This window comes from Daucus carota, chromosome 8 (genome assembly GCF_001625215.2).
Source record: "Daucus carota subsp. sativus chromosome 8, DH1 v3.0, whole genome shotgun sequence".
Lineage (NCBI taxonomy): Eukaryota > Viridiplantae > Streptophyta > Magnoliopsida > Apiales > Apiaceae > Daucus > Daucus carota.
This window is the reverse complement of record NC_030388.2, coordinates 326,696-352,542: the sequence shown is the minus strand read 5'-3', so window position 1 is coordinate 352,542 and position 25,847 is coordinate 326,696. Positions and strand designations below refer to the sequence as shown.

Below are 25,847 nucleotides of genomic sequence, written 5' to 3'. Positions count from 1 at the left end.
TTCTTTCCGTCTCTTTATCTCCATCTCTCTTGTCTCTCCTTCTCATCTCACTATCTCCCTCGTTCCACACAGTTGCCGCCATCGACCGAAGATGATCAGATGCCTCCCCTCCCACGATCATCTCCAAACATAATATACATACATACAATTCAATATCAGCCATCAATTTCTTATTTATATTCTATTTTGAGAACCTATTTCAGCGTCGGGATCTTAATCAACGCGTCATATCTTTTTTAAGTCATGTTTTATCATAACATTTAATGGTAATTTCAATTGCAATTTTAAATTACTTCTAACTCCAATTTTTTTTTCAATAATCCACTTGAAAGTTTGACCTAAGTTCAATTACATTTAAGTTATTAACCCATAGTATTTTCTGACATAAAAAAATATTATTGCAGAATCTTCTTTTTGATATCATCTATTAGGGATGCAAAGATTTTAAAATAAGTGATAAGTACAATCATATCAATTTTTTGACCAAACACATTGGTTAAATACATTATGAAAAATTGGTAGAAGATGATAATATTTAAAAATAAATATCTCTTAAAAGTTTAATTTTTTAAAATAAATTTTTCGTGAAAATAAGGAAATAATAATTTGAGAGATCCATATAAAATAAAATCTTGAAAATGAGTAATTTGATAGATAAATCTAAAAATGATATTTTTGATTTTCTGACAAATTTTTTTCTCCCATCTAACAGGAGAATTCGCTTTGTTCAGGGGGGAAAGAAAAAAGAAAAAAGAAAATCGTTGGGGGAAAAGGCCCTGGCAAAAACGGTTAGCGGGGAGCGCGGTAAAGAATTGGAGTTGGCGATACAATAGTGATCTCAAGGAACATGTCAAATAGGGCCATGCATCTTTAACCTTGTTCATCTGCCTCCTGGAAACAAAGAGAGAAACAAAAGAATAGAGAAATTTACATATATCTTGTAGATAACGATCAGGATGAACGATGCAGATGTATCGAAACAGATACAGCAGATGGTGAGATTCATTCGGCAGGAAGCCGAAGAGAAGGCCAATGAGATCTCCGTTTCTGCTGAGGAGGTTTAATTATATTATTGCTCAGACCATCCTTCTTATTTTCATTTCTTATTATTATTATTATTATTATAACATAATATTCATGCCATCCTTAGGAATTTAACATTGAGAAACTACAACTCTTTGAAGCTGAAAAGAAAAAGATCAAACAAGATTACGAGCGGAAGCTGAAGCAGGTCGATATTCGTAAGAAAATGTCTGTCTCAATGTCCTCCTTCTTTTCATTATTAAAATACTCTTCTTCCATACATGTCACTGATTAAATTAATACCTTTTGTGCAGTGACTACTCCACGCAGCTTAATGCTTCCCGTATCAAGGTTTTACAAGCTCAAGATGATATTGTCACTGCATTGAAAGACGCTACAACCAAGGAGCTTTTACGTGTTTCCCAGGATAACAATCTATATAAGAAGCTTCTTAAAGGCTTAATTCTACAGGTTTATGGTTTCAAACTTCGTCATTTCTTTTTTTGTATATATAAGCTGGGACATCATAATTAGTTCATGAGTCTGCTTTTCTGTCCTGTTCTCTGCTTTTTTACTTGCCTTTGCAAATTGCTATATGGATATTCTTAATCATGTCATTGTAGTTTTGTTCATGTCATATTTTCAATAGCATTCCAGCATCTCCTGTAGGGGTTGCCAAGAGTTTGTCAACCTATTGGAGCTTTATGACTAAATACTACTACTACTACTACTGTATGAGATACTACTGCATGCTTCATCTGTAGCTTTCATTTATGTCCCACCTTGAGCAATGAGATCATATTATGTACTACTCTGCTTAACATATGATTCTTGTATAATATAGTGGAGATGAGACATAAAATAATATTGCATTATTTTCTAAAAGTCCCAGCTCACACCAAATAAACTTATTAGCAGAATGGGAGTGACAGAGATCTTAGTAAAGTTAGGTATTTTCTGTTTACTAGCATGGGCCTAGGCAGAAAAATAGCATCAAGTGAGGGTCCGTGTTTTAAGAAATTCAGGAACATAAAATTGGGAATGGATTAGTTTAAGTAATGCATTGCTTATCTTGAGTCAATACTTTCTGGTTACTAGTACTTGTTAAGAGAAAAACAAGTCCATAAACATATCCAGAACTGCTTTTGTTAATACAAAGTGATTGTTCAAATATTGGCAACCAAGATTAAAACAATAACAATCAATGAGGTCTTATAAATGAAATATACAGACAACCATGGATGGCCAGAACTAAACGGGGTAATCCAAGAAAACAGTCACTGGCTATATCAAAGAATAAATCACTGACTAAAAAATTAAGAAATCAATCAAATAGTTAAGCAAGTCTAAAGAAAAACAAGTGGATGACTAATTTATCTCAACTGATCTGCACAATGTGACCCTTGAGCTTGAGGAGGAGGTTTGTCTCTTCTTGCTTTGCTTTGCCACAAGCTACAGATGAAACATGAGATCACAAACTAGAGTTTCTCACTTAGTTAAACAAATACAGTTACTCAAAAGTATATGCAGCTGCACGTATAGATTCTTGTTTGTATATTTTACTGCTTCCTGTAGTTCAATTTCTATGCACACTCCGCTAAAGTTTTTCTTTTACTTTTAGAGTTTTCTGAGGCTGAAAGAGCCAGCTGTGTTGCTTCGGTGTAGAGAGGTAGATCTTTCACTCGTTGAATCTGTTTTGGAGGAAGCAAAACGAGAGTATGCAGACAAAGCTAAACTAAAAGCCCCTGCAGTAACGCTTGACAAGCGGGTTTATCTCCCTCCGCCTCCCACTAGCGCAGGCAGCCTTGGTCTTTCCTGGTGATCATCTCACTCTCTATCTCTCTCCAACCATGCTGTACTGGATACTTACATTTATCTTCACCGTGTAAAGCATATCAATGAGCATGGTAGTTACATTACCTACTAAAAACTGTCTGCTGTATACGTCAGATCTCATGTAATAGCTTTGCGGCACCAAGTTCTTGACAAATACAAACGACGACCAAATAATTGGAGAGGTTTACAAACAATAACTACTAGTTTATCATTTAGAAACTGAAGTTGAAACATTTTGTTGCTACATATAGTTTATCATTTAAAAACTGAAGTTGAAACATAGATTTCTATTTTGTTGCTACATTTGGCTTCGCTACCTTTCTTCATTGCTGGTGTCCGGATTAAATTCTATTCTCTTCTTAATGATTCAAAAGCTCTGGTGGAGTGGTTGTGGCTTCACTGGATGGAAAGATTGTTTGTGAGAATACTTTGGACGCTCGTTTGGACATTGTATTCAAGCAGAAATTACCACAGGTATGTAGGCTTGCATCTATACTTGCAGGAAGTTCGCAGTTTAACTATAATTAGTGGGTATTTTTACATTGTAATATTACTTTCTGCTAATTCTTTCTGTGGCTAATAGCAATACAGTCAGCTACTCTTTCATATCCCACTTTTAAATGCTATTGCACATATGGTTTATGTGGAACAATAATTATCCGTAAAGCTTAGGGAAGTTCGTCAAAGTAACATTGAGGTTTTTTACTGTCTTTGTTATTCACTGTGTTAAACAAATCGTTTTTTATAATTGTCAAGAAAACTAATTCATAGGAAGACGTAAAGAGTAAAAGTTCAGAGTGTGAAGTTACACATTTATGCACTTTGTATACCTCTGTTTTCGAATCTAGCAGATTGCACGCTGTAGTTCACAGATTATAGCAAAGTGTGTACTTCCGTTAGAATCGTACTAATATAAAGTTACTACGATTCTTATGGAAGTTCACATTTTGCTAGAATCTGTGAAATGTAGCATGCAATCTGCTAGACTCGAAAACAGAGGTACACAAAGTGCATAAGTGTGCACCCTGCTGCAAATAGTTGGTTGATATAAAAACTGCACTCCTTAGGTTATATTTAATGTAGAAGAGTTGTCGTAATTGTTATCTTCAATTCCGTTTTCCTGCAGAAAATAGCATTGAAATAGCCTACAAAAGTCAGAGAAGCATATCAATTTTATTTGGCTGAATTAAATCTTCTTCTTTTCTTTTTTTTTTTGTGTAATGCTCTATACTTCTGTCAAATAGTCACTTTTTGCACATCTCTGTAGATCCGAAGGGGCCTTTTCGGTTAAGTTACTGCATAATCAAGGTGGATGCTCCCAGTTTTTGGTGTACATCCCATGGATGAGTGGATCTTAGGAAGTGATGTGCTGTATTGTTGCTTTTCATAACAAACAAATGATTGGTACCTTGATGTAGTTATCAAATTGAGCTAATTTGATCTTCAGAATAAGTTTCTGCTGTGGCATATACATTGATCATTGTTTTGGTAACTGCCTTGATTGAAATTTTATACTAGTGTAGGTGTCGAAACAAAATAGACTATGATGCAATTGCTTTGCATGCCAGAAATTAATTTCTTCAGGTGGTTAATGAGGATCTAACTTTATATAGTGTATAGTAACTATCTGAATCATATTTTGCTTGCACGCTGAATTGCAAATATATAAATTTTAAAGCTAGAAGGAAATCTGAATGTTGTAGTTTTATCTTAATTCAGCAGAACAATCTCCAGGCTTCCCATGTGGAACAACACCTCTTTTGAGTGCTGCACCATATAAAGTACAAGAAGACATAAAGAAGCCCTTTCGATTGCATTCATCAATCAATATGTCAAATGGAAACTCAAATGCCATTCTACTCTTTTCATGCATCAAGAATAAAATCCTGAAGGACTCTACGAGATTATTCTGAACTCGAATGACATTGTTGACTGTGATCGACCTTGGAGAATGTCCACACTCGATCATCTCATGCAGAGTCGCAAGAGCTTTGTCCATCTGTTTCCCCATGCAGAAGGCTTCAATGGCTAGCTCATACGCGCAAGAATAAATAACATAACCTCTGCTCTTCATTCTGTCAAACACCTCATGTGCACTGCTTAATAAATCTCTGTCCGTCCTCGATCTCCTGCACAAGCCTCTTAGCAGTGTGTTCATCATCCTCTCCTCCACTTGCAAATCAACACTCACCATTTCCTTGTAAATGCTGAATGCTGAATAAATCTCACCCCACTTGAGCAAGCCATGTAAAAGTGTGCTATAACTAATGTGATCAGGCTTGCAATTTGTCATCTTCATTTTGTTCAACAAACCAATACCCTCTAGCGGCCTGCCCTCCTTAAAATACCCATTAAACAGAGTGTTGTAAGTGACCACATTCGGAATTAATCCCATCTCCACGGCTTCATCAAGCAATTCCAGAGCCTCATCCGACCGACCCACTTTACAAAATCCATTCATCACTGCTGTATAAGTATAAATATCTGGTTTGCTACAAGATTTCTTCTTCATGTTGATGAGCATCTTATAAGCTTCTTCTATCCTTCCCACATAACACAACCCCTTCAAGAGACAATTATATGTATGAGTTGTGGGTTCACATTTATAACTCCTCATGACTTGTACAACCTCAAAGGCCTTTTGCATTCTCCCCCTTTTGCTAAAAGAATTAATCAGGTCAGTGAAAATAGCAACATTGGGTTGAAACCCTTTCTCGATCATCTCATTTAAAACTCTGTGAGCTTCAAAGGGATCATCTTTCTTGCAATAACACCTAATCATTAAACTAAAAGTCCCGCAATTAGGGTCTACAGATGAATTAGAGAAGAGTTTTAAAGCAAAGTCCACCTCATCTGACATGTATAACTCCATAAGCAGATTGTTAAAAGTGGCTATGCTTTCAAATCGAATTTCACTTATGGGTAAAGCTTTAATCTTAAGAAAAAGAGGCAATTCACAAATCTTACCATCAAGATTGAATTTTTGATATTCCTGTGAGTTTTCCTCTACCAATCCAAGAGGAGTGGTCTTTGATGATGTGGATTTAGAGAAATCTTGCAGGGTTGCTAATTTACTGTTTAAGGGTGTTTTGTGATTTTTGGTGCTCATGAAAAAAGGGCCATTAGCTAAAGAATGTGTGATAGAGGACTGATGAAGGTAGGGGTTTATTGGACAGAGAGATTGCAATGAACAAGAATGCATTCTGTGTAGTTCTTTCTTTGTGCGTTAAAGATGAAAAATCAGAGGGAGGCTATCCAACTGGTTTCTGCTTGGCCACATTATAATAGGAAACAAAAGAAATGCTTCTGCTGCATTTTCTCTAATTACAATATTATCCTCAGCCATTTTCTTCTACTAACAAAATACAAATATCTCCTTGGCAGTATACAAGACAAAACCAGATAAATAAGTAGTGTGGATTTATTAAAATATATAGCAAGTAAATTGTAAATGCAACAGGAAAAGTAAAGTGTAAGTTTATAGGTGTACAGATCGACTAAATCTCTTCCAAGAACTGAGGTCCTTTGGTTGTGCAGCTTCAGATAATTTCTTATTTGATCTCATAATCTTGAGGGGTTTCAGTAGTTTCTTGACAACTTTCTTGAGACAGAGGAGGCTTTGATTAAGCTCCTTGGCAGGGCTGGTGGCTCTGCTGGTTGTGCTCCTTTGCAGCGGACCTCGGCTTACGACATTGACTGACTCCAGCGGTGGATTATTGAAAAGCCGTGGCTGTACTGAAAGGCTGCGGCCAAAGTAAATGGCTTTGTTGAGCTCCATCTCGAAAGACATTCTTTCGTACCTGTCCATCAGTCTGCTCTCCTCTGTATCCTCTCCGAACCTTTGTAACATACTAGAATGTGATTCACTCATGTTCAGAGTTTTGGCCATGCCTCGGAGGAAAAGGAGGATGAGATGTTTGGTGGTGCTAGTTATTATTGTGAGATGCAAGGCCTGTTGATATACTAGAAGAAACCAAGCGTTGGCTGTAGTACTATGATTAACAGTAAATGATCATTAGATGCGGTGGTGTGTTCAGGAAGTCTTCAAGGAGAGTACTATGACTATGAATCACTTATATTCCTTGGGAAACAGCATATCTTGATTTCCAAGCTTTCCCGAAACATTGCACACCGCTGCAGGTGTTTACATTAATGCACAAATTAAAACCAAGGCAGAGTCAAGAAGAAGAAAGGAGAACTTTATTCTTTCTTGCAAGAATGAAACTGGTATCGTTTTATTCATCAATATAGCACTAAGTACACTCCCTCCGTCCTCCCACCAGGTAGTTTAGGTTGTTTGAACGCATTTTGAGACTCTTATAAAAGATAGTTCAATAATATTTTTTAGATTTATCTTTTTCTGAATAAAAGTTTAGACATCAAACTTTTATTCAGGAATTTTTTTATAAAAAAATTATAAATCTATAGTTTATAAAAACCTTAAAATGTGTGCCAAAAAATAACGTAAAGAACCTGATGGGACGGAGAGAGTAATAATCAAGTGCGGAGCCAGGATTTTGACTTCACATGGGCTAACAAATTTTCACTCACAAGATAGTATTATTTTTATTCTTAGAAAATTTTATATATAAACACACATATATATATATATATATAATATATATATATGCAATTGTTCAAATACAAACCATTAAGATAAAAATTAAAATAAGAATAAGGAGAAACTATACTTAAATGACATCATCCAACCCCTATATGTCATCACCCACCTAAGGGCTAAGACCTAACCTTGTCCCCACTCAATCCACACCGGGCCCACTAGGGCCTCGTCAAGGCTCCGCACAGGCCCTGGACAGGCGCCAGACAACCTTAAGAGCCAAAACTTGACTCCACCATAATCCCACTAAGCCCCGTCATTACCCTACTAGGCATTACCTAGACCCTGTCCAGGTCCATCTCGGGGTCCATCTCCGGTCTCAAATCCCACCATTCTACTTAATCGCATTGGTTTGTATATTGTTTGTATTTTAGTAGTTTGTATTGGAGTGGAAACTTTATAGATATATGGGTGTGTGTGTGTGAATAGAGATAGGGAGAGAGGGGGGTTTTACTAGTGAGAACCCCTAAAATGAGATTAAAATGAGAACTTTGTCGATCGTTAGGAGATGTGCGTGTTTATATATATATATATATATATAGGGTAGCACTCCATAGCATACCCTCTTATATGGAGTTACGTAGCACACCATTATAAATATATATATAATATATATTTTATTATATTTTTTATGAAATATAATTGCAAATTTTGATTATTAAACCGAAAACGAAGTTATATAATTTTTTTATTCCAAAGATCATCTAAAATTATGCAATATCTCAACATGATTCTATAACAGAATAATAATCATCCAGAATTATTCTGTTGTAGAATCAATTTCGAAAATATACTCTTTTTAATCAAATTTTAAGTGTTAAATTACTTAAAATAGATTTATTTTATAGTATTTTATATTAGAATCACATTTTATATGTATTCTATAACGAAATTCATAATAAATGGCGCACTATGTAACTCCATATAAGGAGTCCCTCTTTTGAATGTTGGCATATATATATATATATATATATATATATATATATATATATATATATATATTTCTAGTATCATATATGTACTAACATTTAATAAATAATTATTAATATAAAACAAGATTTTATTCCAGTTTTTAAATTATTAATAATATTAAGAAAGAGATGTTAGCATTCTAAATTTCTTAAAAATACTTCCACTTATTTACACAAACGGATAAAAAAAACGGAAGCTAAAAGCCACTTCTGCCCAAACAGAATGTAAATCTTAATGCACGAAATATTTATAGTTCAGATATCATCAGAAACCATGAATATGTAAATGTGGTATTTTATTACATATGAAACAAATTAGCAAAAAGCACCGGCTTGAGAACGAGCCATTTGACTTAATTCTAAAAAAATGCTTATTATTTATAAATGAGAACTTATTTATAAATTAAAAATAACTTTTAATTTATGTGTCTGAATAATTTATCTGATATTTACAATTTATCGAATATAAATTTTTTTTGATAGATGAGTTAATTCAATAATAAAAAGGCATACGACATCTACATAAACAGTCGCGTCGAACAAACAAAATACAGAAACAATCACTGATTAATCCATTCTTCTTGGAGATAAAATCACGTGATTTGTTGAAGATGATATATACACATACTTCGCCACTTTCACTTCCGCCACAAACAATTTGAGCTATCGACTGAGAATACAATCCCTTAGACAATTTATATTACTAAATCAAGCACCATACTCACACAACAATAAAAAATAACAAAACTCACATAAATGGTGAGACAACAAAAAGACCAAAACCAGTGACAACCTAACAATCAAATGTGTAAATGAAAAATTAGCTAAACCAAGGCGATTCTTAGATCTGGGAAACAAACCCACAAATAGGGGTGTGCATGGTGCGGTTTGGTGTGGTTCCGAACATTAACCGTAACCAAACCGTTAAATGCGGTTCGGTTCGGTTAATTATCATTAACCGTAACCACACCAATTAAAATGGTTTTTCGGTTGCGGTTAACCATTAGTCGTTTGCGGGTTTTTTCAGTTTTTCTACTTTTGTCCATAATAATTTTTTTAAAAAAAAAATATAAAATTTTCATGTACAGTATGTTCGGTTACTCATGTTTCCATATATGAGGATATAGGAAACATTACATACTTTCATCTAAAAAAACTTCATACACAATAAAAACTAAAAAATACATATTTCAACAAGAAATTAGATGATGTCAAGTCAATATAATTATCCAAAATTAACTAATCATAAAATTCAAATAAAAAATCTTCAAAAAGTACATAAATAAAAAAAGTAGAATAGGTTTCATAATAAAATTTGATTTGCAGATTAACAACATAAATATTTATGCTCTGTGGCAAACTACAGTAGTCCTAGTCTTCGAGTAAGCGCTCCTCCAAATATTTGGGTCCCCTTCAGTTATTTAAGTGACTCAACAAGTGAGTGTCTCTGGACAGGAAGCCTCGATATAAAATAAGATGTGAAGTGTAAAAATAATTGAGGTGCTTTATTACTATTATTAATATATATTTCGGTTCGGTTAATTTCAGTGCGGTTTTAGCATAAAACCGAAAATAAAACCGCACCATTAATTTCGGTTTTTATTTCGGTTATTTTCAGTTTTATTTTCGGTTTGGTTTTTCTCGATGTGTTTTTTCGGTTTTTTCAGGTTTTTTTTGCGGTTTCGGTTTTTTCTGCTCACCCCTACCCACATAGATAACTCCAACCACTTTAGAGGATAAAAACATCGGGAAGAACGAGAAATCCATAGCTCCGGGGACTTGAGATCTAAGAAAAAAAAGGCTAAATCTGAAAAGGCTTTGAATCCTTAGATCCGGAAAAATAAACTAATGTTTAAATAGTTTTATTGAAAGAAGGAAGAAAACACAAAAGAAAAAAAAAATAAAAGGTTTTGGGGCTTTCCACCGGCAGATATCCGATGGAAGCCCTTACGGCTGCGGCACAAAGAAAAAGACAGAGGAGAGAACTAGGGTTTGCGGTACGTGAACATATGCTCAACGTTTGATAATATTTTTTATAAGCCAATTAAATGAATATAAAAAATTATTAATATGATAATAAAATATTATAAATTATTTCTTCAAGTGGTCATACATTTTTGTAAAATCGAATTTCAAAAATAAGAAGATTTCCAACTTCTCATCTTCTGGCTCGTAAATCCGACTTCCAAGTCGGAAGTTAACTGGGTATCCAAATGTATGTACAATTGGTATGTGAACATGTGGGAAACTGAATATCCACATAGAACCAAACATATGCATGTGCAAATGCTTGTGGCTATTGACATAGTGAACCATAACTAGAAAACTGGATTCTTTCTGTAAGGCAACTGAGAGTTGCCTTCAATCAGTACGCATAAGGATCTACGCCTATTCCATCTATATTATCAGACTTGGTACCAACTAATGCTGTAAGGCAACCGACTATATTGATAATATTTTTGGTCATAAAAAATATCTTGCTCAATAGTTAAGTACATTGTGTATAACATGGTTTACCAAAATTTTAGCTTCAGTCCATAAAAATCTGCGATTACAACGGCAACAGATAAAATCAATGAATAGATACTTAAGATGATTAGCGCATGCAAGGGAGATAAGTATATGGTATCTACGGACAAATTCACCAACCCTGTCATCAAATTTGCCTGCATGAGTTAAGTGTGCAAACATTATTAGTAACTTTTGAAAAGGGAAGAAACACATCTCCCTGTTAGCCATTTAAGAGGCTATATCTCTCACCAAAAGGAATGTCCCCAATAAGTTTTTGCTAAATGCTTCTTCAAGTATGGAAATTTTGGGTCCAGGAATATAATCAGCCAGCATTGCCATAGCCAGAAACTGCAAAACGGTATAATGCTTCTTACTTCATAGGATATAAAAAATTAAAGTACTTCAAAACATGAAAAATCTATTGTGATATAAAATAAATAAAGTGAGACAAGAAAAATTATAAAATAGCTCAATTCATCATCACAATAACAATCTTCAGTTTAACCAAAAACAAAATTATGAAGATTAGCATCTGAAGAGTACACGACACACCTCAAAATATGAGGAATCGACAGATAATTATGGGATGATTTACAACTAAAACATAAAAAATGCTATTGAAGCACTCTGAATGTTTTGATAAAAAATCAATACTATCAACCATTTCCCACCACCACTGATATATTGAGGCTTTTAAGTCTTATTACTTAACCAAATGCTTCCTTATTTACCAAAAGTTTCTGAAATACTTCTTCTGTTTGTCCTTATATTATTCTTTAATTTCTTTAAACAAGACCTCCAGAATTTTTTCTTCTAGTATCATCTCTACTACAATCTCAAGACACAAAACAACATTACTTGAGCATTCTTGAAGGGGCAACCACACTTCAGCCTAACCAATTATAGCTGCCTTCCAGCTTTCAGTCAAAACATTTTTTTTTTAAATAATGCCATCTTGTCACTATAATAAAGGATTAACAAACAGAACTTTGTTTCTTCACATAATAAGTACATTGGGGGTTGTTTGATAACACTTAATAACCTCTTAGTAATCATTTAACTTATTCGGGCAGAGGTTTGCTTTTTTTAATTCATTATCAAAAACTCTTAATGAAACCAAAACACACTTATTGGATAAGCGTGTGGACTCTCACTTATTCGGTAAGTGGGACTCTGAATAGGGTTTTTAAATATATATCCTCAAACCCATTACCCTTTATCTTTATTCTCCCCATTCTTTGTGCGGCTGCTGCACTGCTCTGTTCAGGTACACACCACTTTTCTTGAAAACAATGAATTGATTAATCTTAATATATGGGCTGTGTGTACAGGGTTCTTACGTCTTGTGTAATATTACTTTCTGTATATGCTCCTCCTCGTGTGCCTATTTGTTGTTAGTGTGAATAGCCATGCATGCATATATAACAACTATACTGCTTAAAGTTTTGCCAGATCACGAGCCTTCTTTTATTTCAATCTCATGGTATATTCAAATTAATAATATGACACTACTACTTGGCTTGACTTCGTATGTATTATATGTCTTGATAATATGTATGTTCATTATATAAAATGCTATCAAGGAGTATAGCTCTAGTTTTGTGATTAAATATTAATATATAAATCAACTCTCTCCAACAACTAGTACGTGCTTTGAATAAGAATTGATTAAATGGGTCTCAGGATACCACTTGAATTATAGAGTGTGTTTAGACTCCTCGATAAAACAATTAATTAGAATTTATGTAGCTTTAATAATATATAGTGCATTAGGTATGGAGACTCCAGCTAAGACTCAAAAGAAGCCTAGAGTGGTCTGGAAAAATGAAAATGTTCTGAAAACATTCCTAGAAGCTTGTATTCGTGAAGCAGCTGAATCAGGAAGACAGGGCAGTAGTCTTAGGCCACAGTCATGGAAAAGGTGATTAAAACATTAAAAGAAACTCATAATTTTGTTGTTGACCAGAGACAAGCAAAAAATCGTTATGATTATACTAAATACAAGTATCAAGCTTGGTGCAGACTCAAAAATAAGACATGAAATCTTTATGACGCATCAACTAACATGTTCAACCTATCTGAAGAAGAATGGAAACAAGAAATACATGTTTTTTTATCTTTCTTATATCAAAGAAATTACTCTTAACTATATCATATTAATTCTAACACAATTCATTTTATCATTTTTAATGATGGTTTTACTGCTACCGGCATCAATAGTTGGGGGCCTACAGCTAAAAATAATAGGATTAACCCGAGCCAAGATTCTGAGATTCACGAAGTGGTCGACAGTCCTATTAATGTGGAAGGTCAATCATCTTATGAACCTACAGATATTAATCCTAATCTTGAAGATGAAACTCCACAGTCCACCCGTGTCGGAAAATAAAAATTCTCGCAAAGAAGATAGTCAGAGGCCTAAAAAGAAATCCAAGCAACCGGAAAAAAAAATCCATTAACAACGAGTTTGAAGAAAAAATGTCTAAGGCATTAGATGTCATAGTGCAAAAAAGCAACGGGCCAACAAATAAAGAATGCAAGGAAAAGCTAAAAGGTCTGGAATGGTCAGCTGATAATCCATTATACCAACTGGCACTTGGAATATTTTGTGAGAGTGAAAGTCATAGAGAAGCATGGATGAATCTCGATGATGATGAGGCCAAAACTTGGGTCAGAATGATTTGGCGAAAGTTAGGCTTATCTGTTTAGATTCTATTAAATTTATTCAAGAATTTTTATAGGCTACTCAATCTAATTTTGTTTAGACCTTTATGTTTCGGTTTTTCCGTTAGATTTATTTTAAGATCTTTGTATGAATTTAAATTTTGCATTGATATTATGTGATTTATAATTAATGTATTGCTTTCATTTTTGTTTTCTATGCTAGGTTAAATATGGATATTAGTGATATATTGATGTGCATGATGATATATTATTATTTGACTCTACATAAAAAACAAAGAAGACCAAGGAAAAGAGATCTCACTTCGGCTTTTACGGGACATGCTTATACATTTGAGTTGTTGACGGGTCCCGGCACACAATGTCATGATTTAATGCGCTTATCTCGAACTGCATATGTGCGATTATGTGATCATTTTAGACAAAAGAATTGGTTACAAGATAGTCGATATATCACGGTCGAAGAAAAAATGGCGATATTTCTTGATAGTCATTGGACATAATGAACGCTTCCGGGTGCTCAAACATGATTTTCAGCACTCTTCTCAAACTATTCATAGCTGTTTCATGAGATACTAAATGGAATGATGGAATTTGCAAAAGAAATTATAGTGCCGACCTCATTTGATCCAAACCCAGATATTCCAGGCAACCACAAGGCATTAAGAAGAATTTTTTCGGTAAATCAATGTTCTTTATACAACTTCATTGATATATTATATTTATATATTTATATATCACTATTTTTTGTTAATCTAGGGAGCGGTTGGTGCACTGGATGGTACACTTATACATGCAATTATTCCTAATGATCAACAAACATGCTATAGAGGAAGCGGAAGGGGTAAATGCTATCAAAATGTTCTAGGAATATGTGATTTTAATATGATTTTCACCTTTGTTTGGGCTGGTTGGGAAGGAGTTGCACATGATTCAAGAATTCTAACAGAAGTTGCATTTGATCCGGACGCTGGCTTTCCCTTTCCTCCACCAAGTACGTAATATTGTATGTATTCATTTCAAATTTCTAAGTTTCATTATGTGATATTTAAGTAGTACTTGTTTATAAATACAGATAAATATTATCTATGTGATGCTGCATATACAAACACAAGAGGATTTTTGGCGCCATTTCGCAATACAAGATATTGGGCAGCAGATTTTAACGGTCGTCGTGCTTCGACAAGGCAAGAAAAGTTCAACCATGCACATGCACGACTGAGAAATGTTATTGAAAGGGCATATGGAGTGTTAAAATCAAGATTTCCGATCCTGAAACTAATGGCTCCGTATCCTTTTTCCGTACAAAGAGATATAGTCATAGCTTGCTTTGCGATACACAATTTTATTAAAATTGAGAAAATTTGATGATACTTTGTTTGCTGAATATGACAATGCTTCAAGTTCAGATGAGGAAGAAGGAAATGATCAACATGAAAATCAGTTGAATCGAGAACAACACTATAGACAACAATGGGGTACTCAAGGAGTGCAGTATATGAATAATCTACATGATCAAATCGCAAATCAATTAGACTGGATTTCATTTTCAGTATTGTTATTCTAAAACTTTGTGTCACGTTGTAATCAATTCATTTTGGATGATTTATGATGTATTTTCAAATTATAGTTTTCAAATTGATGATTTAGAATTAATAGTTTCCTTACGTCAAATGTTAATCATGTTAATCACCGTTGAGAAAACCAGTTTAAGGATAAAATAGTAAATATATTGTCATTCAGATATTTTAACATGATTGTTATCAAACAGCAATTTTCTTTCTGTAAATTTTTCATTCAGTGTATTCAGCAAATTTAATGACTCAGCATTTTTTATTCAGATTTATCAAAAAACCCCTTGCACAGCTAAATAGTAATTAAACTATTTCTTTGACTATGATTCAGCATTCAGTATATCTCAGTAAAAAAATATTAGTAACCCACTCGCACACAACTGCAATTGACAAAATTCAGAGCTCCTTCATTTCGAAACTAGGTCCTAGGTCATAGATCCAATCGTTGAGAGCCGCATGAGCAAAAAAATACAAACAACTGGATGCAAACGCAACAATCCTCAATCAAGACCCGAAGATAGTTCAAGTAAGATCAACATGTGATAACTACGTATGGAGTCAACAGAAGTCACAACTAGTAGACTAGGTCACAACGCACCCTAACAATAAGAACCCACATATATACAAAAGACAGATACGAGATAGAGAAAAGAGCAGAACCTGTAGGTTCGCTGCCAGTACATAGGTCACATATGCCAAGTTGCACTGCCAAAGAATTTTATTAAAAATTTATACCAACAAATATATTTTCACATTTTCAGATGTCACTAAATGGGACCATTTATAAAAGAAACCACATAGCAAAACAATGTACCATTCTGCGAGAGGCCTTTTCAACATACTGGTTGAGGAATAATGTTAAAAGCCTGCCGAGTCAAGAAGAATAAATAAATTGCACTTCAATATTGTAACCAAAAAATAATTGAAATCCTTGAAGATAAAGTATACCAGAAGTCCAGAACAGTATAGCAAGAAAAATAGAGGAGTTGAAATTTGATTTTGTAAATATAAAAAGATAGTACATAAATCTTTAGATAAAATTTATACCAGAACAGAATTGCAAGAATCCAAACTCTGATTCTAGACCAATTATTTGTGATTGTTGCAGAAAAATGATTTCCGAAAAAAATAAAGTTGCCCAACTGGACACCAACAAGATACAAGCCCCAGTATCCTGAGAAAAAAGAAGAAGAAAGAAGTCAACATTCTGGCATCAGTGTATCAACCAGCACCAACTGGGAATTGCTTTGGACAAATGCAGATGGACCTAATCGGCTGCAGAACTGAATACTTACCCATCAATAGAATTATACCTATTAGTTTCTATTTTAATACTGACAGGGAAATTCTGTTCTTCCAAGAGAAATGGCAAAGAAATTTTCCAACCTGGAATTTAAATTATATAAAACTCTGAGTGGCCTATAATTAGAATTTGACACAGGAATAGGTGAAAGACTGAAAGGCATTTTTAGCATGCAACTAGAAATACACTTCCAAAACATTACACAAAATAGAGCATTATACCACCATGGCAACCAGTACTACAAAAACAGAGCATCAGTATAGGCCTCATTTACTATCAAACAAAGAAGCAAAGTCTTTCTTTAAAACATCCACGTGCTAACCAGAAATTCCACTGTAGGTACTAAAAACATGCTATATGTCCACGTGCTAACCAGAAATTCCACTGTAGTTACAGCATATTTATCTCTAAAGATTAAAATTTTAACTGCTCTTTATTTTTTCCTAAATAATTTTCAGCCTTTCGAAACCAAATAATCACGTTTACGGATCATCAACATCATGATATCCCTAGCTTATGAAAATAAATGGCATAAAAAATATAAATTGTTTTACAAAGTTTGATATGCAGTCAAACATAAAAATACATATTCCACAAAAAGTTATTCTAATCTACAGATTTGGTTCACCAGCCAAAAAATTCATTCATAAAAATTAGAAACTATATATCATCGCAATAACCTTGTGACACGTATATCATGACCTATCAATTTTAAGTCCATAACCCATTCAAAAAATTTGCTCATACAAATTTATGGAAGGAAAAAACAAAAGGAAGTCATAATGCTTGTCTAGTTATGATATGATCTAAAATTTCTTAATGTAATGAATGCCAACGGATGTAGACGCTAGATGGGTACACAGTTTGTCAACTGATTATATGAAAAGAGAGGCTTCTCACCAAATATACTATAGATTCCTTCCTTATTTTGGCTAATGATGTCTGATCCCCTTTCTTCAGAAAGCAAATACAAATTTAAGCCACGCACCAAGAAAACTTGATAACCTAAATCAAAGAAGAAAATGCATATCTCAGAGTTATCAGTTGGATATTGTTCTGTATAATATATTCATACCAATTTAGCAGAGCAAGGGTACCTATTAGTATTGATGAACCTACAATTCCACAATAATTTGGGGGAATGTTTACTACTGATGTTAGTATAGATACAGCAGCAAGTGTGAAGAAAAAGTTCCAATGCACTCCATATTCTCCCACGTGAACCTATAAAAAAAGTGACCGACATTCTGTAAAAAAAGGTGTACTGAAAAAACATTGTAAAAGTATCCAATCTCCATAAACATTGATAAACCCTAATTACTCTAATATTTATATACTTGATAGTCAACTCCTGAAGTGAAAGCAATGCGAGCAAACCCTAAGAAAAGAAGTGGACTAGCTGACTGCAGTGCATTTCTCAAACTCCTGAGATGGACAAAAAAGCAATTGCTAAGTTTGATGTAAATGAACAGATAATTAGAGTGTAGATGCAACTACAACTGTCAAGTATATGTCAAGGCTAATGAACATGCTATAAAATTGATAATGATTATAATATTAAATGGTAGTGTATCTACGAACTTGAAATGAAAGTACAAAAGCATGTACCAAAACAAATTTATATAAAAGACAAGAAGAATAAGTATATATATCGCAACGATTTACAGTCATACATATCATGTTCAATTAACACTGCATAATTATGTGGCATGTCAAACGGAAAGAACTTTTGATCCCTGAGGGATGGTTTTCAATTGCATATAAAGTAATAAATATATACAAACATTAGAAGATTACAAATGATAAGAATACTAACGTTTTCATGTTGCCTCGAGCCTGTCGTGACACCAGCGAATTCGCCAAAACATATGCACCTACCCCAAGGTCCATCTAATGTATTAAAATTTCCGGACAAGCAATTAGTTGTTTGACAAGTTTGTGACACAGGAAGCTCAAAATCATAAAGCAATCATCTATTGGTAAAGCCAACCTTGTCAATTAGTATTTCTCATTGTATAGGACCTCTCTGTAAGACAAATGAATTACAATGGATATCTCATTGTATCCAAACTCACTGATGCTAGCTTGTAGAAATATATTATATTCTCATAATAGACATATGATGACAATCAGAAAAGGTAAAAAACCAATCTAAACTGAAAACACATATGTATGACAATCAGAAAAGGTAAAAAACCAATCTTAACATTTCATGTATGTTCTTGGTTCTTAAATTTTCAAATTTAAGTACTAGGATATTAATTGACAAACCGAATAAATCTTACCACACTAGTGCCGTAAGTCTCAGTTTTAGCATATCGCCGAGGAAATATATTGAAGTCAACAGCCAAAATACAGAAGCATGTAACAAGCATCTGCAGCATTTAACCAAAACTACATATTTAAAAAAAAACAAAAATACTAATACATAGTTATTTGTGAACTGTTTAAGAAGAAAAAAGGCATAAAATAACAAGGGCGATAGCATACCATTGTAACCCTGTATGAGGAAATATATGTCCTAACAGGCTGAACCCCTTCCAGGGAAACAGAAGAAACACATCTGCATAATGATGCAGAAAGGTGAATTTGCAAGAAATGTTAACAAAAGAAGAAAGAGAAGAAACAAATAGTTAAATATGCATTTGTGCTTTACCTCCTATATGTAAAACATAAAAGTAGCACTGTCAACGATAAGATAGCATTTATGTAAGTCCAATCTGCCAGGACCTGTAATTTAGTATTTGATTTCATCATATGTTTCCGTGTGTATATATTAATCAAGTAATAGCACACCAATATCTTAATCAGAAAAATAATCTAAATGCCAAACTACATTTTTCTACTCTGTGATCAAATCCTGACTGCAGAGCATGACAGATCTAGAGGCCATGCACATTTGATAATACCCTGAACTTTGAACACCACTAAATAAAAATTTTAAGACCCACCACACACTACAAGTTTCATGAGAACTAATGGCACTTACAGTTGGAAATATAATAAGGGGAATGACAACGAATATAAAATCAACTGCAGTTGTCACCATGTACGCACTCCACTTCTTTGTCTCAACAATTGCATCATCATTTTTCTTGAGTGAGGCATCCGTGTCACCATGATCTACGGAAAGAGATCATCATGTCCAAACAAGATAATTAACGATATTCATTGGCCATAAAAGTAATGTATAAATGCCACAACAATGTCACGAACAGTACTTCAAAGAAGAGCAAACCAGAGTATGACTTACAAATTTAACCATTCATGTGAATATTAATTATTTCACTAAAATGCCACAATTCTCACCAGTGTTTATTTTACTTCATTGTATACCAAGAAAAAATTGCACATGCTTAGATAACTACAAACCCAAATGCACATCTAATTTGTCATTCATATAATTATATGCTTTATAGAATTGATTAATCTCGTATAGTCATTCAGTATTCGAACATCAGACCTACTAACTTAAAATAATATAAAGCAAAGAAAGCGGGCAAGGGCAACCGAATGCTGTGTAATCCAGTAAAAGTATCGTACTAGTTGTTCCATGGAAACCAATGCAGCGACGTATGAGTATTGCAACCTAATCGGGACAAGTTAATCATAGATAAATCAACTATTCATAAGAGGAAACAATTTAAGATTAACTAAACAGTGATATGAACGAAGTGAAATTACATATCGTACCGAAAGCATGGACGTTAATACGAAGATTTCAAACATTGAGCATCCATTTAAGTTGCTAACAAACCTGCAAACAACGTTATGTAAGTAGCAAAATTAAGGCAAGTAATAAGAAAAAACACTTGTTTATAAATGTTTAATAGGTACATGGGAGAGAGAGAACTGTTCTTTCAAAAGCTTGTTTGGATTGAGAGATGACGATGACGCCGACTTTTTTACAGGATTCTCCATCAATTCAGATGCAAGGATTATTAGAACAAACAGTGTGCTGAGATGCCGAGTAATTGTGTGCAACTGATTATCCCAATTCAAGTATATAAACACCAACATGAGTATCAGTATATTTCTAATAGTGTCACAACTGAATATCAATAAGTGAAAATACCGTGAATCTCCACGAACAAGAGAAACACATGAAATGATGCAAATACAAAACCTGAAAAGACGTATGCAGCTACTTATCAAGTAATCAACAAAAAATCTTATCGGAGATATCTAAACCTGATTAACCAATTACTTGAAAATTTATACCTAAACCAGATATGATAATCAACGGAGCTGCAGAACACTATATTTCCGCAGTTGAAAGATATATAACACAATAACAGGGCACGACAAAGCACAAATACAGATATATAAGTAATTGGGGCATTTAAAAACCTTCAAAATCACAAGAGGAAAGTAGCGTGTATGTATATGTGTATACACAACAACAACAGCCAACGACAAAATATATATACGGTTTGTCTAGTGTGTGCCCATGGGCACATGTTAAGCGCAGAAATTTTTGCATTTAGATCATTTTGATTGGTGTGGTTGGTGTATTTGCAGGGGGGTCCACCATTATTAAGAAGTAGGAGCCAATCAAAATGATCTAAAACACAAAATTTCCGCGCTTAGCATGTGCCCATGGGCACACCATAGAAAAACCGATATATATAATAATTAAATTAAACAAAATTCATAGGAGGGGGGGGGGGGATGATTACCTTGAGGATTAAAATAAGAGGCGGATTGGATCTATTGACGATGATAGGAATAGGAGGAGCCTTTGCTCCTGATTTGTCTGCTCGTCTGTCTGTGATGATGTATTAAAAGATTAAAAACCAAAATATTGACCAAAATATAACCAATTGCCAATAGGACAAAGTAAACCATGGTAAACGTTTACCAACAAAGAATTCTAAAAAGTCTCGAAATCATTCTAGAATAAATAGAAGAAACGGGAAACTTGCTTTTTAAATATAAGAGAATGATAGGAAAAATTGCTCTTTAAATCTTAGAAACAGATAGAAATACTTGCAGTATATGTATAAGAAGCGAATAAAAATACTTGTTGTTAAGTACAAGAGAAAGATAGAACTACTTGCCTTAACTCCTGCTTCTAACTCCGATTTCTAATAATACTAACTACTGAATTGTTCCCTTCGGCTTAATTTCTGACAAAACTTAATAGACAGCTTCACTTTATTGGTTTGTTCCAGCCTCGCTCCACGATACTATTCAGCTACGTCTGAATGTCTGCTATATGCACATCTCAGTCTCCACTCTGTATGGCAGTAAGACAATACTTCAATCGTCGAATCAAACGAAACTAGTTACTTCTAAATACTATTAGAATCGGCAACTAACTACCCTTTGCATATCCATATATGGTAAATAGAAATATATAAAGATATCCACATAATAATATACACACTGGATCAGTCAGACAAATAACCACATAATCAAGAAACAATTGATACATATTCCATCCAACTATAATATAATGCTATTAACTATCCAATATCTATTTATAGACAGAATACACTTAATTTCTAAAGATAAATTCGGTAGTATCTCCTCTGTTTATTAGACTATCCACCTGTTTGAAACTAATACCAACAACCAACTAATCAACTTTATACAACTATCTCCACGTGTCAGGTAAAGACTCATGAAACCATCGATTTTTGAACATGAAATCAAGTTAATGCAAATAACAAGCCATTACCATAAGAATCCATTTAACCATTCCAAATCACCTCACAACCAATATCCACGTATTTCAATTTTAACAATTATTGAAAACTAATTCTAGATGCAAGCCCCTAAAACAGTGCACATAATAAAATTATAATGTCACAATCCTATATCATTTACTGACAATAAATACAATTATTCCAATCAGATCTTTGCGGAGTAACTCTCCGTATATAACATATATTCTATACCATTTTAATCAAATAATAAACTTGCAATATAAATAATCTTTCACCAACACATATAAATATTTCCCGATTATCAAAGAATTCAAGTAAATAAGTAAACTAGCACAATTCTTAGTTTTATGCCCACTACATTAGCATAATATTCAACTCATATTTAACTATTTAAGCATAACAATTCAATTCTACATGCTACCATCAAATAATAATAGGCAAAGCATTTTAACTATTTAAGATATCATTTATTTATATTATTAATATTATTATTTACTATTATTACTACCGGTAAAAGTAATAATAATAATACTAAAGAATAATACTAATATATATCAATATTTGATATCATAAAATTACCAAGTAATCACAATGTCACACATTAGCATCAATTATAATACTATATATTATTGTCAATCTCCTCTATTATTCACCATACCAAACCACACCTTTCACTCCCATTCCCTATACTATAGCTTTCCCGCAGCACAACCCTCGGTTGTCCTTCACCCGAGCTATTGCCATAGTCCGGTAGACTACCTACAGCCCCTCGTATTTCAATCCCAAACACTCTATCTGTCCAACCCTTCTTCTATCAGTGCCTATAACACCAGCCCCGTACTCCATGGCCAACAACCCAGACCCTCACTCCATCCTATATACCGACAGCCTTGCATCGACATCGCCGAAACACTGCTAAATTAGAATTCCAGGCCATTCCTCTCATCCTCACAAACGCACGCAATAGCTATACACACACCACCACCTGCTAGTACAGACATCAGGTTAGAGGTGGCAAAATGTGGTTTTGCTTTGGTTTTGGTTCTAATGAAATGGATTTAGTTTGGATAAGTGAACCAAAACTATTTTCAAACCATATTTCAATAAATATGGTTATGGTTTTAGTTTGAATTATGGATAAACTAGTTTAAGTTTAAGGAAAAAGCCAGCAGCTCTGTCAACAAACAAAATTCAAAAACGAAAGAAACACAAAATCGACCAAGGGGAACTGCTACACAGTTATGGATGAACAGTAGATTGTTGGTTCTAATAGATTGGGACGAGGAGAGTGGGCCCCACAGATTGAAGAATGAGAAATAAAACAACCGCCTCCGCTAAAGCACAGTGCGTGTCTGCACAGTGTGTGTATTGATATTCTACAAAATCTCTCTCGTTATTATTTCCTACACCAAATATAAAGCAGCCCCATCATTATAGAATTCGCAATTTGTGTTTTTCTTATAAAACTGCCGTTACTTTGATGGATATTAATAACGTACTAACGTAGGCTCCTTCATTTCCCCAAGAAATGTGGTTAGACCCATATTTTGTGAGAAATATGAGATTAGAAACCAAACCAAATCCATTTTTTTAAATGTGATTTTATATTGATCCAAATCCACATTTTTGGTTTGGTTTGGATTGGTTTAATGGTTTTGCAACCATATTGCCACCTCTAGGTACACACCCACAAATATATTAAATCAATAGCCTTGTTTTGTGGCACTCTCTCACGGCCATGTTAACTCATCACACTCAAGCTCTCTGCTTGCACACAACCACACACAGCAGTACACACACTGCTGCTACACACACTCACACACTGTTCTCTATTTACACACGCACCGATTAAATACACACAAAAGCTGTTAATACACACCCACAGCCCCTGTAACCAACTGTACTCAACTCCACAACCCCACGCAAACCTCTGCCTATGCTCACACACACACAACATCACTCAATCTCCCTCGCTTCCTCTCGCAACCACCTTCAACACCGCTATAATCCTCTGCCTCCACCACCCTTTTACCACCTCTGTTTCTCTCCCCGCAGCCCCCCAATCACAGGCAAGCAAGTATAGATATATGTATACACACAGATATGCGATCGCACACGACGAGGATATATGCAAGAATAAGCTAAAAGAAATCGGCAATTGATTACCTCTGTGGTTTGCTCAACTCGCCGACTGAAATCAACCTCGAACCCCCGACTGTGCTGCCCGCTTGTTGCAGAAACGAAAGGAAATAAAAAATTCTATTTATATTTTTAAAACTTGTAGTCTCAAATTTGAAAAAAAAAAAATTGCTACTTTAATTATTTTATTAAATTTAGGAACTCTAAAACATTTTCGAAATCCTCTGATTTTAAAAATAATTACTGAAATTTTCGAAATATATAAAAATTCAAAATACAGAGAATGTGCAAAAATCATAATTTTAGACACCCTCTGATTTTTCAAATAATTACTGAAATTTTGATTAAATAAAAATATTCAACATTATGAAAGTAATTATTTTTAATTTTAATTATTAAATATTGTTATCTACAATATTTAATTATTTTAATTAAATATTTGTAGTCATCCAGCAAGTTAAATATTATGTCTTAAACCGCAGAACATATTAAACATATGTTGAACATAGTGTCCTACAATTTATGAAAGTAAGAGTAAAGTGTATTTTGTGTACCTGCACTTTAAGCGAGACACCACTTGCGATATTGTATTTCTAAAAGCATCACATGTAATATCACAGTTCATAACTCGTTACAGTTTATGCAATCTCGTTTATAATTCTTAACGTCGTAACAGACAAAAGGGTATTTTGTGTAATTTCTCCTCTATAACGGCTCTTTTATGCTTCTTTTTTGCTATTTAATAAAGCTGCAACCCTCCCAACCCAAATCATTCTACAGCCTCACGCATCCTTAAATTTCCAATAGTTCTCTCATATGCTACTTGGATAATTAAAGTTGCGTGAGGCTGTAAAATGATTAAGGAGGGTTGTAGCTCCGTTAAATAGCCAAAAGAAGCGTAAAAGAGCTGTATGGAGGTGAAATGACACGAATATCCCTTTGGCTGTTAGAATTATAGACGAGATTGCATAAACTGTATCGGGGTATGAAATATGTGATATTGCATGTGATGGTTTTTGAAAAGCAGTATTACAAGTGGTGTCTCGCTTAAAGTGCAGGTACACATAATGCAATTTATTCTGAAAGTAATTGTTATGCATATTTACTTGAACATAATCTCTAGTTTGTCAGATATTTAAAAATATTATAGAATAAAAAAAATTAAATTTAAAACACTAAATCATATTTTATCCAATTTGAAGAATGAGGACTCCAAGACTTTACTGAGATGAGGACTCCAAATAATCTTACTCTCTAATTTTATTATAAATAAGTATTAATTTAATTAATACTTAGAATGTTACATAAAAGTAGAGAAATATTATAGACAATTGCTTGCTAGTATAATTTCAATTAAAACTTATATCATTACATATATTATAATTATAATATGTTTTTAAAAAACTATTGATTTTCAGAATTATCACGAAAATTCACGTTTCCCGCTCAAGACGGGGATCAAGAAGAAAACAAATTCTTGTTCGAAAATCAGGATGAACTCAAAAATTAGGTTGAAAT

General features: G+C 33.8%; 3 protein-coding genes across 16 annotated transcripts; 1 reads left to right on the top strand and 2 right to left on the bottom strand.

Moving 5' to 3' along the window:
- Window positions 1-770: 770 nt before the first annotated feature.
- LOC108198955 (V-type proton ATPase subunit E2) lies at window positions 771-4,460 on the top strand. The gene is made up of 6 exons (XM_017366728.2): window positions 771-1,058; window positions 1,151-1,251; window positions 1,338-1,494; window positions 2,645-2,841; window positions 3,234-3,333; window positions 4,127-4,460. The coding sequence occupies exons 1-6, from the start codon at window positions 957-959 to the stop codon at window positions 4,148-4,150; spliced, it is 681 nt and encodes a 226-aa protein (XP_017222217.1). The 5' UTR covers window positions 771-956; the 3' UTR covers window positions 4,151-4,460.
- Window positions 4,461-4,538: 78 nt separating this feature from the next.
- LOC108197481 (pentatricopeptide repeat-containing protein At5g41170, mitochondrial-like) lies at window positions 4,539-7,071 on the bottom strand. Of its 2 annotated transcripts, XM_064083452.1 has the most exons (2): window positions 5,827-5,965; window positions 4,539-5,645 (listed from the first exon to the last, which is right to left on the bottom strand). In XM_064083452.1, exon 2 carries the CDS (start codon window positions 5,639-5,641, stop codon window positions 4,565-4,567), a length of 1,077 nt encoding a protein of 358 aa, XP_063939522.1. In that variant the 5' UTR covers window positions 5,642-5,645; window positions 5,827-5,965; the 3' UTR covers window positions 4,539-4,564. The 2 variants fall into 2 exon arrangements, with proteins under 2 accessions (XP_063939522.1, XP_017220604.1); XM_017365115.2 differs by having other exon boundaries at window positions 4,539-7,071.
- A 3,799-nt stretch (window positions 7,072-10,870) lies between these two features.
- On the bottom strand, window positions 10,871-24,495 carry LOC108197021 (uncharacterized protein At4g17910). 13 transcript variants are annotated; one of them, XM_064083280.1, is made up of 20 exons: window positions 24,357-24,466; window positions 21,575-21,757; window positions 21,198-21,282; window positions 20,594-20,644; window positions 20,372-20,502; window positions 20,212-20,275; window positions 20,062-20,107; window positions 19,508-19,641; window positions 19,175-19,248; window positions 19,009-19,081; window positions 18,804-18,893; window positions 18,335-18,408; window positions 17,856-17,943; window positions 17,616-17,742; window positions 17,419-17,523; window positions 16,263-16,389; window positions 16,030-16,081; window positions 15,876-15,920; window positions 11,209-11,307; window positions 10,871-11,114 (listed from the first exon to the last, which is right to left on the bottom strand). In XM_064083280.1, exons 4-20 carry the CDS (start codon window positions 20,621-20,623, stop codon window positions 10,962-10,964), a joined length of 1,512 nt encoding a protein of 503 aa, XP_063939350.1. In that variant the 5' UTR covers window positions 20,624-20,644; window positions 21,198-21,282; window positions 21,575-21,757; window positions 24,357-24,466; the 3' UTR covers window positions 10,871-10,961. The 13 variants fall into 13 exon arrangements, 12 of the variants coding, with proteins under 12 accessions (XP_063939350.1, XP_063939354.1, XP_063939351.1 ...); XM_064083284.1 differs by lacking the exon at window positions 20,594-20,644 and having other exon boundaries at window positions 20,356-20,502; XM_064083281.1 differs by lacking the exon at window positions 20,594-20,644.
- Between the last annotated feature and the right edge of the window lie 1,352 nt (window positions 24,496-25,847).